The sequence below is a fragment of the Zonotrichia leucophrys genome, unplaced genomic scaffold, assembly GCF_028769735.1.
Source record: "Zonotrichia leucophrys gambelii isolate GWCS_2022_RI unplaced genomic scaffold, RI_Zleu_2.0 Scaffold_40_478709, whole genome shotgun sequence".
Classification (NCBI taxonomy): domain Eukaryota; kingdom Metazoa; phylum Chordata; class Aves; order Passeriformes; family Passerellidae; genus Zonotrichia; species Zonotrichia leucophrys.
The window spans coordinates 205,816-222,687 of record NW_026992245.1 but is presented as its reverse complement, the minus strand read 5'-3'; the positions used below and the strand labels follow the sequence as shown (position 1 = coordinate 222,687).

Genomic DNA, 16,872 nt, shown 5'->3' with positions numbered 1-16,872 from the left:
TGGAAGCTGGGGAATGTTGCCTCGATTTTCAAGAAGGGCAAGAAGGAGGCCTCCAGTCTCACTTGTCAGTCTTGCTTCAGTGCCTTGTAGAGTTATGGAGGAGATTATTCTGGGAGGTATTGAAAAACACCTGAAAGACAATGCAGTCATCAGTTACAGCCAGCACAGCTTCATGAGGGGAAAGTCCTGCTTATCAAACCTGATTTTCTTTTATGACAAGGTAACCCACCTGGTTGATCAAGGGAAGCCAGTTGATGTCATCTTTCTGGATTTCAGTAAAGCTTTTGATACTGTCTCTCCCAGGATCCTTCTGGACAAAATGTCCAGCCCTCAGCTGGATAAACACCATGCGGTGGGTGAGCAACTGGCTCACGGGTGGGGCACAAAGGGTTATAGTGAATGGAGTGACATCAGACTGGTGGCCTGTATCTAGTGGGGTTCCACAGGGCTTTATCCTTGGCCCTGTGCTCTTCAACATCTTCATTAACAACCTGGATGCAGGACTGGAAAAGATACTGAGTAAGATCGCAGACAATACAAAACTGGGAGGAACTGTTGACTCCACTGAAGGCAGGGAGGCCCTGCAGAAAGACCTCAACCAATTAGAGGACTGGGCAGTCACCAACCATATTATGTTTAACAAGGGCAAGTGCCAGATTCTTCTCCTGGGATGGGGCAACCATAGATGTACAGACCTGAGGGTCCTGGTCAATGACAAGTTGAATATGAGTCAGCGGTACCCTGGCAGCCAGGAGGGCCAACCGTGTCCTGGGGTGCATCAGGCACAGCATCACCAGCAGGTCAAGGGAGGGGATTGTCCCACTATGCTCTGCATTGGGGCAGCCTCATCTTAAGTCCTAGGGGCAGTTTTGGTCACCACAATATAAGGATATAAAGCTATTGGAGACCATCCTAAGGAGGGCACAAGGATGGTGAAGGGCCTTGAGGGGAAGCCATATGAGGAGCAGCTGAGAGCACTTGGTCTGTTCAGCTGGAGGAGACTGAGGGGAGACCTCTTTGCAGTCTACAACTTCCTCATTAAGGGAAGAGGAGGGGCAAACACTGATCTCTTCTGTGGTCACCAGTGACAGGACCTAAGGGAACAGCTGGAGCTGTGTTGGGTGAGGGTTAAGTTGGATAGTAGGAAAAGACTCTTTACCCAGAGGGTAGTCGGGAGCTGAACAGGCTCCCCAGAGTAATGGTCATGGCCCCAACACTACCAGAGCTTAAGAACTGTTTGGACAAACTCTCAGGCACAATGTGGGATTGTTGGGGTGTCCTGTGCGGGGCTGGGAGGTGGACGTGATGATCCTTGTGAGTCTCTTCCAATTCAGGATATTCTATGAATCTATGGTTCTTGAAAATTGTTTAAATTTGAGTACCTGGCTGTAGTTGGTAAACAGATCATCTGTATGTTTCTAACATAGAAGCAGTTCACAATACATTTTGATCTCTACCACAAAATGTGTTTAAATCTGTATGCTTTCTCAAAAGGCAGTAGTGCACCTCAGTGTGTGTTTAAAAGTTAAACTTCAGATGAGGAACCACTTAAAGGGAAAAAAGATTAAAAAATATCTAGGAGTTTCTGTTTTCAGGCATTTGTTTAATTTCCACTTTCAGTGTTACTGCTTGAAAGCAATGATTTAAATAAAAAATAAGCACTTTTTCATTTCAGATGAAAGCAGTGGCTGGTATGAAGATGTCTTACCAGGTACAACAGGCAATCAATACCTGCCCACAGAATCCTGTGAGAGGTTTTAGACATGATGAATCATCCAATGCATTGTGTTCACACCTATACTCCATGATTCGAGGGAACCGTCAACACAGACGAGCATTTCTAATTTCCTTACTCAACCTCTTTGATGATACTGCAGTAAGCACCACGTTTCCTTCACTTATAAAGAAAAAAAATATACCATTGCAAGCTTAAATTCTCTTTTTGTAATATATTTTTATTACATAATTACTGATAGCTTTATTTCCCTAAGGTACTTTGTTTTGCTTTATAATATAAGGTATTTACCTAATACAATGCATTACTCAATTTTGCATCATTCAGTATCTTTCTCTACTCAGTTTTAGGTTGTTTAGGAATAATGTATCTTTAGATATGACTAAATTTTGCATGTATATATATGTTTAATAAGATATTTGTATGTATATTTATGTGTACTTTTTTTTAACTTCCAGAAAACAGAAGTGAATATGCTCTTGTACATAGCAGACAATCTAGCCTGTTTTCCTTATCAAACACAGGAAGAGCCACTGTTTATAATGCATCATATAGACATTACACTATCAGTTTCTGGTAGCAACCTACTACAGTCATTTAAAGAGGTATGTGCATTTATATTTTAGTATATTTATTATGGTGGCAGCATAAGCTTCTATATAATTTGGTTAATTTTTCAGTGAATACAGTACCATTATTGTGATATGGACCAGTATTGATAGTTTGTAACTGGTAGTTAAAAAACAACCCTTTCTGTTCTGACCTGTCTCTGGTAGACACTAGTTAAAAACTTTCCTTATTTTGCTGCTTATGTTATTAAAAATGAATTATAAATTTTGAGATATTAATATTAAATCTATATAATTACCTAATATTTCTGAATTAATTGGAATTAATAATACTTGCATGCATAATTATAATAACAAAATCCCATTTTCTTTTTCTTTTGTTGTCAAGTAGCTGATGGCAGTGCCATGTGTGTCGCCTAGGAGAAATTAAATACATTATTTATTGCAAGAAAAGAGTGTGCAATATGTATTTTCTTAAGGTAGCATATAAGAACCCAAATAATGGTATATTATCTGTTACTATGGCAATACGCAATCCTGTAAGAAAAAGGCCTTTGTTTCTTGTGCTGTGTCCAGTTTTGGGCTCCTCAGGACAGGAGAGACGTGGAGTTCCTGGAGTGGGTCCAGCAGAGGCTGTGAGGATGATTAAGGGACTGGAGCACCTCTCTTATGAGGAAAGGCAGAGGGAGTTGAGGCTGTTCAGCCTCAAGAGGAGTCATCTGTCAGGGGACCTTATCAATGTCTGTCAGTGTCTGCAGGGAAGGGTCAGAGAATGGACCAGGCTCAGCTCAGTGGGGCCCAGCAATGGGACAAGAGGAACGGGCAGGAACTGATGCCCAGGAGGTTCCACCTGAACTTGAGGAAGAACTTCTCTGTGCAGTGACCGAGCACTGGAACAGATTGCCCAGAAAGGCTGTGGAGTCTCCCTCACTGGAGATATTCCAGACCCATCTGGACACAATCTTGTGCTGTGTTCTCTGGGATGACCCTACTGGAACAGGGAGGTGGAACCAGATGACCCACTGTGGTCCCTTCCAACCTGACCCATTCCATGATTCTTAAAGACTTCAGTGTCTTCATTTCCTGGACTACTTTAACAGTAGAAGGTCCAAACTGTCAGGAAACAAACCCATTTCTAGAATTTCCAATCTGACTAGTAATTACAAGTCAGAGTTGATACCTGGAAGGAACACTGCTTTGAATTCTCACCCTACCAAAGTAAATTTTTAATTTGCTTGAAAAAGCACATTCTTTTGATGGGGGACCAGAATGTAGAGGATGAAATCCTGCTTGGGACATTTTAAGTTCTGTGTTATGAAAAAGCATACTATGTGCAGTAATAATGCAGGTATGAAATTCTGTAGCTCTACAAGTAATGTAACTGGCTATTAATAATACTGTATATGCTGATTTGAGGGGCTCTCTGGTCAGCAGTGTAATTAGTGTAATAGGATTTTAACAGAGACAAGGATTAAAACCAGCTTGGACTAGTTTGCACCAATGTACATATGGAAATATATGTAACATGCAAAAATTCTGTTCAGGTGGAAAAAAAAGAGATTTTCTTCCTGATTTATTGTATATGGCTTTTACGTCATTTTACTGTCTCTGATAACAAACTTGAGCAGTCTTTTTAAGAATAACATGCCAATGGAGTACTTCTGCTTCAGTTCTTTCTGTAACCACCTTGCAAAAAAAGTGGACTTTGGATCAATATTTCAGGGACCTTGAATTCAGCTTTTTTTTGTCATAAATTATTTTAATCTTTGAATATAAAGTTATGAAAATCAAGTTATGAATTAATAATATTGTTCAGGGAATTTTTCCTAATTTACGTCAATAACGATTTTTTAGAAATGTACATGATACTACTTACTCTAATTTTGGAATGTATGTTTACTTCTCTGTCTCACAGTCTATGGTGAAAGACAAAAAAAAGGAAAGAAAGCCTTCATCAGACGAGGAGACTGAGAGTGACAGTAACAGTGGTAGTGAGAGCAAAAGTGAGGAGGAAGCTTCTAAGCCTCGGAGGTTGCGGAAACGAGTAAACTCTGATTCAGATTCTGATGAAGAAAATGATATAAATGCCGTGATGAAATGTTTACCAGAAAATTCAGCTCCTTTAATTGAATTTGCAAATGTCTCCCAAGGCATATTATTACTTTTGATGCTGAAACAGCATTTAAAGAACCTCTGTGGATTCTCTGATAGGTAAGAATATTTAGACAATAGGCCATCTTGTTATCTAGTGAGTTTTTTGTAAGGATTAAGTTTGGAAGAAGTTTGAGGGAGGTGTTTCGTTGATTGTTAATAATTGCAGTAGATTTGTATAAGAGAAAACCATAAATGGAATCAGTTGAATGTAATGAAACTGGCTTAGAAAAAGTAATGATTTAATTTCTTACCAGGATGTGTATTATATACAGAATGGTTAAAATATAACTACTTAAAATGAATATTTTTAAAAGCTTTTCCTTGAAATTGTTTTGGACTTTGCTTAAAAGCTCTTTCTTCTCTTTTGTTCTCTTTAAACAGTAAAATTCAGAAATATTCTCCATCTGAATCTGCAAAAGTGTATGATAAAGCTATAAACAGGAAGACAGGAGTACATTTCCATCCAAAACAAACTCTGGATTTTCTGCGGAGTGATATGGCTAATTCTAAGATTACTGAAGAAGTAAAGAGGAGTATAGTAAAACAGTACTTAGATGTAAGTAAAGTTGCTTTGCAGAAAATCTGAAATCCTTTCAAACTAGGTAACACAGTGTAAACTTGAAAGTAGATGCTGATGTATTGGAAGAAGATTTCAAAATGTTGTTTCTGGTAATCATTTGTGATGGGTATATGATAACTCACAATTTCAGGATGTTTAGCAGTATTACCTTTCAAATTATTCTAATAAATTAAAACACAATAAAAATTAATTTCAACTGAAGGATATTTATATTTGCAGAGTATTTTCTAATTTCTGGTGTCCATCGTGTATAACTCTACCATATAACTTGTTCACTTTATCTCTGTTTCTGTCATTGGAACAGAGACTAGATCTAGTGTATTTACCTTTTTTTTTTTCTTTTCCAAATCTTTAAAATATTAACTAGAGAAAACTTGCAGTTTTGGAAGCACAGGAAGAAAGCTTTTACATATCTACTAGAAAATGAAAGTAAAATGTTTGTAGAACAAAATACAAGCTGTTAAAGTTTGAAGTTTTCTGCCATTTGTTTTACAGTGTTTCTTTAACTTTTAATTTGTTTTTTATTTAATGTAGTGTCATATGAATGTCCGTTTTTAAAGTTTGAATGTAAACTGATCTGTTTTTTTGGGGGTTTATTTAATAGTTCAAGCTCCTTATGGAACATTTGGATCCTGATGAAGAGGAAGAAGATGGAGAGGTGTCAGCTAGCACAAATGCTCGGAACAAAGCAATTACCTCACTTCTTGGAGGAGGCAGCCCTAAAAACAATGCAGCTGAGACAGAGGATGATGAAAGTGATGGGGAGGATAGAGGAGGAGGCACTTCAGGGGTGAGGCGGAGGAGGAGTCAACGTATTTCACAGCGTATTACGTAAAATTATTTTTATGTGATTATAAATGTCAGTCTATTATATTAAATGTACACCAAGTAATGTAATCGACATGAAAGAAAGCATTTTGTAGATAGAGATTCTCTACTTAACCATTTATACAAGTTTTGTAGAAAGTTTAACATAAAAGACAATAAAAAAAACACAAACTAGAAAATGAGATTTATCCCATATAAAAATTTATTAAATTTCTTTTGGAATGTACTGTGTGTTATCATTTTTATTGTTGCCAAGTTTTTATGTAGCTTTATGATTCGTGTGTATATATAATTTTATATATCAATAAGAGGTAAAGACACGGGTACAAATTAAGAATATGTGGTTTTACAAGGATATGTTAACCCCTTGGCGCTGGCGGTCACGGTGCGTCTCATTGCCGGCAATGGAATGTGTGCCGGGGAATCCCAACTCCCGGCGTCAAGGGATTAAAAGCAATAAAAGCAATAATTTCACTAAAGTTCTTTTGTGTAACACTTGGTCTTTTTTCCCCCCAATGTTTTAGTCATTGAGAAGGTCAAAACGAAATTCAGACTCTACAGAGTTGGCAGCACAGATGAATGAAAGTGTTGATGTCATGGATGTCATCGCTATTTGCTGTCCAAAGTACAAAGACCGACCACAAATTGCAAGAGTAGTACAGAAAACCAGCAATGGCTTCAGTGTTCAGTGGATGGCAGGCTCCTACAGTGGCTCCTGGACTGAGGCTAAGCGCCGTGATGGCCGCAAACTGGTGCCTTGGGTAGACACTATTAAAGAGTCAGACATTATTTACAAAAAAATTGCTCTAACGAGTGCTAATAAGCTGACTAATAAAGTTGTTCAAAATTTACGATCGCTGTATGCTGCCAAGGATGGAACTTCCAGCTAATGAATTTGTACACACAGCCAAATTTACAGGAATTGAAATAACAGAAAAACTTGAGATATCAACTTTCTGGGAAAAAAAAAAAATCAGTTAAATGAAGAGTAAGAATGGAATCTGGGATGCAAGAAAAAAGAAGGAAATATTTGGTAAACATTTATGTGGGAGCTTCCTTCGCTGTTGTGCAGCAGAAACTTCTCAGTTCATTTTTACTCCCACTGTATTATAGTTTAAAAAATTGTTTATACCTTGAAAAAAACCTTTCTGTTAAAAAAAATAAACAAGTGAATGTTGGAAATTAGTCTGTTTATGTTCTTAATAAAGTGTTCTTGGAGTTTAAACTAGCAGCGGATGGCTTTCTTTAGTGTAGCCCAGTTTCCAGGGAAGCATTGTTTTTACAGGCTGTAAAGTGGCAGAATCTCCCAGATATATAATTTTTTCTGTTGGGAAAAAAAAAAAAAAAACAAAACCGCATGCAGTATCTATGACCTATCTGCAGAAGTTTTTGTAAATGTAGATTTTGATGTATTAGGTCGCCCTGAAATAATACAAGAAAAGGGATCCCCAGCAAATCTGGTGGAATGAATACTGCAATAAATTTTTTTACTTCTCTTTGTTACTTGTCTGTTTCTATTTGAATTTCTTATTGTAAAGATCTGTTTAAATCCATTTATATTATTTTGCAGTCTTTTATGTAAAATTTACTATACTAGTGGTTTTCAAAACAAGACAAATATTGTTTATAGAGTTTTATAGGCTTTCTGAATAATTGATATCTTTTTATTTTTATCCCTTGAAGAGTGTAAACACAAGTTAACTCCAGGGGTTTATTGTACCCTGCAGTATTTAGTATTAACTATATGATTTAGCACTGTGCCAAACACATTTTCAAGAGTACATTTTGATATAAAAAGAAAATATAGTTTATTCCTTGTATGCTTCAATTTCTTTATAATGCTGTCTAAATGGTAATTTATGATAGTTTAAATTTGGGGAAAGCTGAATGACTATTTTGCTTGGGCTGACTGGCCATGTACACATTTCTCTGGGTTAATAGAGAGAGGCTTGTGTCAAGAGGAGGTAGCTACCAGTATCTGAGGAGTGAATGGGTATGAGTCTGGGCAATTATGCTACATTCCTTCACAAATGAAATTTTTAAAAAATGTTTGTATATTAGCCTATTTTTTTTACTAATTGAAACATGATTTCACATTTTGTAAATTGAAAAAGTACTATTGAAAGCTTTCAGAAGCATTTGACTACATTGCCACAAGCCTTTCAAAAGCAGTTTGCCTTTCCAGAGAGTAACAAAAGCAGCAGATTTGCAAACAAAAAAATCTAAAACAACTGAACTTTTTAGGGACATATAAACCCTGCTGTGTTTTCAAATATGTTTATCTAAAGTAGTTGTTCCTTATTAAGTAAATCTTTCTCTTACGTGTATTTTCTTTTATGAATTTAATATGTGATAGGAGGCTGTTTTTATTAAACTAGCTTGCAGAATTCTAATAGATTATTCAATTTGTGAGGAATAGTATCAGTATTCCAAAATATTCTCATGTACAGAAAAAGCATTAAACCGAATTGATTAATAACTCCTCAGAATCTAGTTAGTAATTGTTCCCATGGGAAATGCCTTTTGACTGTTTCACCACTGGAATTTTTCTAAACAGAAATCTTTTCACACCTTTTTGTTTTCACAGTTAATGGTGTTTTCTTCACCGTGCAAAAAGCCACATCTTATGCTAAAATGGATGTTGTTAAAGTAGGGAGAAGCAGAAAAAGCAAAAGTCACCCTTGCAGTTCTGGAAGCAGGACATTTTTGTACCAAACAATGAAATACTGTATCTCTCAGGTCTAGGAGTGGTTTTTATAGTGGGAGTTTCATACTTTGAGAATATGTCACATGATATGTCACATTACTAGTAGAAAGAGTTAAAAATACTTCACAAGAAACTACTGAATGATTAAGAAAAAAGAATTTCAAACAGATGCAGTCTAAAATGAAGTTGTCACTAGTCTGTTAGACATTTTGGATGCTATTTATATTACAGAATCTTATTTTTAATAGGTAATACAGATGTTTCCTTGTTCATAAACAATTTGTTTCCTGGTCATGTGAATTTTCCCAATAGCAAAGAGGGGCTTTTTATTTCAAATTGTTTGGTATTTATTAGAATAAAAATATCAGAAATAAATTATAATTAAACAATAGAAACCTGAAGTCTAAAGCTGTCTTAGTAGAGAGGATGTGGACAATTACTATATTGTGTAATTTGTCAAAGGGCATACATGCTCCTTGATAGTATCTGTTAGCTATACTAAATAATATAAACTTATAAAATTATTCTAGACTATTGAATAAGATTTTCACTAGTTAAAAGTTGAATTTTCCCCCTCTGTACTACCCAAAGTAATATCTTTGTTTTGCCTATCACAAGCATTCAAATTACTTACTGTGGGGAAAAAAAGGTAGCAGAGTTCATTTTTGGGAAATAAATTCCTGTTAGCTATGTATAACATGGGCTGATTGTTTTCAGAGATTTGAAATAGAAAGTCCAAGGTTGCAGCTGTAATCTATGCAGTGCGCTCAGTCTCTGAGTAGCAGTCGTGGGTTTTACCAACATGAACCATATTCTTGACAACAGCACGTACCAAGATTAGGGGTTTTTTAACATAAAAAAAAGTTTTTTTAAAAAAGTGCTGCATTGCAGTAATTGACACAACAACATTTTATCCCTTTGTGTTTACATAGCCTTATAGTATTTTTTTCACTGTATGGCTATAGATTTTTACATACATAACTATATTATTGGGGGTTTTTATCTTTGAGTACAAGTTCTGTACGTGAAAACTTGTTGCAATAGCTTACCTAACAAAGGGATATTTTCAAGCTTTTAGAATTAACACTAACCATATTGTACTCTTTAAGAAAAGACAATTCCACAATCCAAATAAATAATAATTATTATCTCAAATCTTCCACTTCAGTGCTGCAAAATTGCAGAATAATTATTTTCATTATCTGCAGCTATTAAAAAAATCACAATTTTTTATGACAAAATTAATTACAAATAAGTATTTTTCTAAATGATTCAGTATGCCCTTCTGTATTTTTTTAAGTTCTCTATTGCTTATATTAATGGCTCCCAACATGTATAAAGGTAGGTGTGGACAATATTTTGCAGAAATATTTTAGTGAGGTGTGGCCATTAAAAAGCTATTTAAATCAAACTGGAGCCTTTGTTTTGCTGTTGTGTCACCAGTGAGGGTATTGTCACTGTGAAATAATTGGATTGTGCTAAACATTAGCTCTAACACAAAGTACCTTTTAAGACTGAAATAGTTCCTAAATGTATTTGTGGCTCATAACAAAAAAAACCTGTGATCAGGTCTCACTCATCTGGTGTTAGTGAAACAGCATGTTCTTCCTAAATGCAGGTGTTAATGCTCTAGGGTAATGAATGGATCAGTTCAATTGATCCTTACTGTAAAGATAAAACATTTTAACTCTGAGTCACAGACAGATATTAGTGGAGTTGAACTCAGACTTTTGTTATGTGCCCAGCACTCTGAAGTCTCATGTGATAGAAATAGCAAGAACCCAAGGCACAAATTTTCTTCCAGTCACTGAAGAGCCTCACTGTCATGGTTTAACAAAGCCCCAAATGGATGCTCACTCACTTTCCCTTGGGTGTAATGGGGAGAAAATCAGAAGGGTAAAAGTGAGAAAACTCTTGGGTTGAGAGAATGTCAGTTTAACAAGGAAAGCAAAAGCACACAAGCAAAGCAAAACAAGAAATTCATTGAGCCCTTCCCAAGGGCAGGCAGGTGTTCAGCCACCTCCAGGAGAGCAGGGCCCTATCCTGTGGGACGGTGACTTGGGAAGACAAACACCATCACTCCAAATGCCCCCCCCTTTCTTCTTCTTCCCCCATTATCTAAACTAAGCATGATGTCACATAGTCTGGAATATCCTTTTGGTTAGTTGGGGTCACCTGTCCAGGCTGTGTCCCCTCCCAACCTCCCATGTGTGACCGTGGTCACAGGGGTTTGCAGGTGAAGAGCGAGACGAGAATGTTCACTCCATGATCAGAAGGCTTGATTTATTATTTTATGATATATATATATATTTATTACATTATAACTATACTAAAAAGAAAGAGAAGGAAAAGTTCTCAGAAGGCTAGCTAAGAATAGAATAGCAAGAATGATAACAAATATCTGTGTCTCGCCAGAGAGCGAGAGCCAGCTTTGCCGTGAGTGGTCAGTAAATCCAAACATCTACAGGAGACCAATTACAGATCCACCTGTTGCATTCCACAGCAGCAGATAACCATTGTTTACACTTTGTTGCTGCAACTTCTCAGCTTCAGCAGGAAAAATCCTAATGAAAGGATTTTAATGAAAAGATGTCTGCGACACCCATGTACTAGTCCCCTCCCCAATTTGGCTGTACAAGGAGCAGAAAAGGCCTTGGATCTGTGTAAGTGCTGTTCAGCAATAATGAAAACATCCCTGAATTATCAACATGACAAATCCAAAAATGGAATGGCATGTCTTTATCAGTATTTCAGTGACTATTTTAAAAAATTATTTTGACTTCAAAAGAGCTTTTCTCCATAACTATACTTAGTGAAGCTGTGCTGAAAGGCTCATATTTTTTGTTTTGAAAAAAAGGTATCCTAGTTCCTAAAAGCTAGAACAGTGATTTAACTGATTTCCACCTCCCCACGGGATTGATTATTAAACAGAATCCTACTTCTGTGTTTGTAAGGTAGCCTGTCTTTTGGAAGCTGTAGCTATGAGTGCTAAACACACCCGTTCCTCAAATGTTATCTGACCACACAGATGGTTTAGTTATTTTGGTCATTGCAAGTTAACCACAAGTACTCTAAATCAACATCAGCTACTCTACAAATGTGTCTGAATTATTTTAATTATTGCCAGTTAGCCACAAAAATCAAAGCATTAGTTATTATTTCACAACTATAGCTACTTATGCAAAAGTTCACATTATATTATAATGCACAGCACATAGTATCCACTTTAATATTTGTGAAAGCCAAAACTATGTATTTATCATATTTGATTAAACTTGTGCCCAGTTGTCAGAGATTTCTGGAAAGGCAGAAATTTATTCCTTAAATAATTTATTCATTAAATAATTTACTCCTCAAAAAATTCTGTCTGCCATGTTCTCAAAGTATCAGTTGTGAAAAATGCCAATCACTTGTTTTAAAATTTTAAAAGTTTAATAGTAATAAAATGGTTATAAAAATAGTAATACAAATTAGAGCAATAAGAATTTGGACAATCAGAGTTAGGACAATAAAAAAGCAAAGAATTACAAATGTTTGTATGCTTTCCTCAAAAAAGCATGTCTGCTAACAAAGGATTAACCCTTAAAAGCAATAGCCTGTTGTATATCCATATATCTCATACATTATGCAAACATTCTTTTCAAACAAAGGGTGTTTTCTGTTTATTGTCAATTTCTTCCCCTTTATCTTGTAAATCATGGTTTGGCTCCATGGAGTCTGAAAGGAGGTAGAAGAAGCCTGGTTCTACCCAATAAGGAGGCAATAATTCTTCTCTTTGGGTTTTAGTGTCTTGTTGCTGTTATCTCTGCATGAAGAATTTCTTGATTATCTTTTCCATTCCTTGAGCTAGTTAGAAAAGTATCTTACATGGCAGTTTCTATTTTAATATTATGTTGTAGCCTAAAACTATATATAACACACTACTTAAAAGGATTAATACAGCATAACTTCCGAACATAACACATATTCATTTTTGTAGCTGTGAAAAGACAATCATATAATTTGCATTTTTCACATCAATGGTATTTTAAAACCAAAACATCCCAAGGAAGGGGGGAGATTATGTTCTTGTCTTAATTTTAGACAATTTAATGAGGCAGAAACTCTGAAATAAGTTACCTCCCCTTAGTTTTCAACCTCTCTCCTCTACCAATAAGGAGAGACAAATGTGAAAATATATAAGTGAAAAAATAACAGTTTACTAAAATAAAATAGCAATAACCAATATATACAAAGGTTCTGAGTTACGTGCCTCCCCCCAGAAACAAAGAAAACAAGATGGCAGCCACCCAGGCAGCCCATGTGGCCCAGAGGACAAAAGACAAGATGGCAGAAAGTCCCATCTCTGGACCACATGGCCGAGAGAGAGAACAAAGGAAACAACACGGCAAGCGATGCTCTGTGTTTAAAGCAAACAAGCACCCTCCCCACCACAAACAAAACAGCAGGGAGCAGGGGAAAAGCAAAACCTGAGAAAAACTATTTTTGTCCAAAATGAGTCAATGCTGCTGGGGTGCTGGCACAGGCTCCTATGTAGTTGCTTGGCAGGCTTGCTCTGCGGTGCACTGGTGAAAAAGTGGTGGACTGACCCACCCTCCCCACCCCCTTGGCAAATGGCAGGCGGCAGCAGTGAAGGCACTTCGAAATTCTCCAGAGCCCAGAGAAAACAAGAAGGCTCCGTGTCTCCTTTGCCTGTTTTTAAAGGGACCCTGCACCTCTCCCCTTTTGAGTACAATACAGAGATTTTGCTTCCAACTCCAAGTGTTAAAGAGACAGTAAAAAAATTGCATGGGTTGATGCAGAGAAGATATGGAATACACAGTTTGCAGTCACCCTTAGCCTATCTCATATTCCTACAACCAGGAGAGTTCTGAACTAGAAAGCAAATTTCCTATGAAGGTATTGAAATAAACACGGCCAGGAGACTTCTTCTCCTTTTTAATGCCTTTATTAAAAGTGATCAGCTCAGAATTGGGCAGCTCGGCAGGGCTGCAGTCCCCGTTGTGTCTCCCAGGGCGACTCAGAGGAGGAGGATATGCGCAGCTCTGTCCACTAGGGGCAGAGCCGGGGGATCCGGTCCTCGTGGGAGCCTTTAGGGCATGATGTCCCCGTCAGATGTTGCTTTCTCAGCGCGGTCCCCCTCAGTCTCGGCGCTGGGGACGACTCCCATGGTCAGGGCGAGAGGGACTCCGCATCTCTGCAGGCTCAGCACTTGGCTCCTCACGTCTGGACATAACTTCAGTCTCTCAACTCTTAGGTGGCTCGTGGTTTTTAGGGTTTTCTCATTGCATTTTGGGGTCGGGGTCCCAAAAGCATGCTGGTCTTGGAGTCACTTTCCATAACCCCCCCCACCCTCTCAGGTGTCTTCACTATGGTAGGAACTTTAGCCTCGGGGAAGGGCCATCACCCCACCCCACCCCACCCAGGGCTTTTACTAATACAAAGGAGGAGATAAGCTACAAGACCCGTGATTACAACAACAAAGAACTCAGCACCCTGGCAGGGACAGAGATCTGGCTGCCTTTTTGTAACTTTTTCTCACAAAAAAAAATATTAACAGAATTTTCGTTCGAAACAGTCCCCCCCTCTTTATCTTTGATCAAGCTTAAATTATTAAGCTCGCATCAACTCAAAATTTTTTGTTTTGAATCTACTATAAATCTCTTGTGCAATTTGGTAATCATGGTTACTTAACCTTGTTACTTTTCTTGGTTTCTTCAGGTTGGTCTGCACAGCAAATACTGTTTTACTAAAACAGATAAATAAGCATAGTAAAAACAGCAATCCTCCAAGTACACACACAGCGAGAAAAACTACCTTTTCCCATACATCTTTTCTGAAAATCTCCAAGTTCTCCCACCCACTGGGATCAAGTGTAGGAGTTTGATCTTCATTATTTACACATGATAATCTTTTTATTTCGTTTGAAATCTTCCTAATAATTGAATTCTTTATTTTTAATACTGCCTGGAGCCGGATGACTTTGTTTAACACAGATATTGGGATCCGAACTTGGCTTTTACAATTTTGGATTTTCTCCATTTCTATTTCACTTTGCCTGTTCTGTTTAATTTCTCCCAAATCATTATGTATAGGAACTCCCAAACTTGATCCAGTTCTTTGGGTAATAAGAAAATTGGTTTTATCACTCTAGCAATGCAGTTGCCAGATGAGATCAAACCTAGGGGTTTAGAGCTCCCCTGAAAAGTGTTCCAAAAGGGATTTATCCCTTTTTCAGTACACTCATATAAATACTTGTAACAAACAATTTTTCTTACCATTTTCACCATTTCTTTGCTTTTTACTAGATCTGCTGAGCTTGTTTCAGCAGCATCACATTCAAAGCACAACCAGGCTACCTCTATAGGGCACTCTCCTAGGAGTGGCTGCCTAAAAGTGGCAGTATTCTGGACTATCCAATACACTCTCTTATTTTTCTGATAAAGGACCAATTGGGAGGGGTTAACACAATCAGGGTTAGAACTGATGTGGACTCTTGACAAGGAGCTCACTTCCTCCTCATAGCAGGGTTGGTAGCATTCACTGCACAGCTCAGCTGGGCTCCCCAGAGCAACACCAGCAATTAGAGCTATCAGTACTACCCTTCCCAAGAGTCCGGTATGGGTCATCTTGCACAGCCTGCCTACCCGGCCTTGCCTCTTGGGGAATTTTTTACTGAGAAGAAGCTTCCAAGCTCTTTAGAGTCCCTTCTACCCGCTTCTCTGGTTAAGCCTCTCTTGGTCTGTTCCCTACCAATTTTGGTTTTCCCCCTAGGGGAGTGTTCTGTAGAGGATTAACCTGGAGTCTTTAGAATTAAATTGGGGGACTTAAACCAGAATTACTTATTTACAGCCTTAAACTTTTTACCGACATAGTTTACACAAAACAGTCTTGAAACATTTTAAGCAATGTTAGAACTCTGATGCCAATTTTTCCCATACAGTTCAGTCTTTTTGACTCTTCCTCCTGAGAGTCAACTTTAAATCACAGTATACTCAGGTGAATTAACTTGTGATGTGGATGAATCCTTATCCAGTGCCCGGAGGTGAGTGGTGTGGACTCTGGCCCAATGCCAGAGGGAAAAACTGGGAGTCTGGCCCAATGCCAGAAGGAGAAAGGGGTGGAGTCCGGTCCAATGCCAGAGGGAGAATGGGGTGCAGTCCGGTCCAATGCCAGAATGCCAGAGGGAAAAAACCTGATGTTGAATCTTGGTCCAATGCCAGAGGGAGAGAGTGACTAACATAGTTTACACAAAACAGTCTTGAAACATTTTACTAATGTCTTCCCATACAGTTCAGTCCTTTTGACTCTTCCTTTTAAGAGTCAACTTTAAATCCTTTGGTCCTTTTATCACAGTATACTCAGGTGATTTAGTTTGTGTAGCAGATGAATCTTGTCCAGCGCTGGGGAGTGAGAGTGGTGTGGACTCTGGCCCAATGCCAGAGGGAAAGGCTGATGTTGTTTCTGGTCCGTACCTGGGGGTGAGACTGGCCCTGTTATTCTTGTAATATGAGTCGAACCTTTTTCTTTGGTCCGCACAGCTGAATTAGTGATCAGGAGCACCTGGAAGGGGCCTTCAAATTTAGGCATTAATGTTCCCGTATTCCATGATTTTATCAAAACCCAATCTCCTGGGCTAATGTTGTGAACTTTTGTGTCAAGAAGGGAAGTTTGAGGAAGGTATCCTTTCTTTCTAAGTCCTTCCAGAGTTCTTCCAATTATTTCTAAATACTTTCTGGTAGCTTCTTCCCCTTCCAGATAGTCTCCTGTGCTATAAGGTGTTAACAAGAATGGCAGCCCAAACATCATTTCATAAGGTGAAATTCTTATGTCAGACCGAGGTCTTGTTCTGATGCGCCATAGCGCTAGGGGCAAACATTTCAGCCAATTCATTTTTGTTTCTTCAATCAATTTAGTTAACACATTTTTGAGGGTTTTGTTCATTTGCTCCACCCTCCCAGAACTCTGGGGATGCCACGGAGTATGCAGCCTCCATTTCATTCCTAAAGCCCCAACTATATTTTGTAATGTTTGGGACACAAAATGTGGACCTCGGTCTGAGTCTATGGTGTTCACCATTCCATATCTGGGGATAATGTTCTCTAGGATTGCTTTTGCTACAACTTGAGCTGTTTCCCTTCTGGTCGGGAAGGCTTCTACCCAGTGTGTGAGATGATCAACCATAACCAGTAAATATCTGTACCCTTGCACTGGGGGCATCTCAGTGAAATCTATCTGTATGCTTTGGAAGGGTCTCAAGGCTAATTCCCTTCCTCCAGGTGCTACTTTTCTCATAACT

At 38.1% G+C, this 16,872-nt stretch overlaps 1 protein-coding gene across 6 annotated transcripts in view; it reads left to right on the top strand.

Annotated features, from left to right (window-relative positions):
• The window catches only part of LOC135460415 (nipped-B-like protein), a 169,560-nt gene extending 162,204 nt beyond the window's left edge, over positions 1-7,356 (top strand). For 5 of the 6 annotated variants that reach the window (XM_064737228.1, XM_064737225.1, XM_064737227.1 and 2 more), the window contains 6 exons: positions 1,676-1,876; positions 2,194-2,340; positions 4,220-4,515; positions 4,840-5,014; positions 5,643-5,828; positions 6,391-7,356. In XM_064737228.1, coding sequence (XP_064593298.1) covers positions 1,676-1,876; positions 2,194-2,340; positions 4,220-4,515; positions 4,840-5,014; positions 5,643-5,828; positions 6,391-6,756 — 1,371 coding nt within the window. In that variant the 3' untranslated portion in view covers positions 6,757-7,356. Of the gene's footprint in view, positions 1-1,675; positions 1,877-2,193; positions 2,341-4,219; positions 4,516-4,839; positions 5,015-5,642; positions 5,870-6,390 lie in introns of all 6 variants that reach the window. The other variant, XM_064737226.1, reaches the window with a different exon arrangement.
• Positions 7,357-16,872: the final 9,516 nt, after the last annotated feature.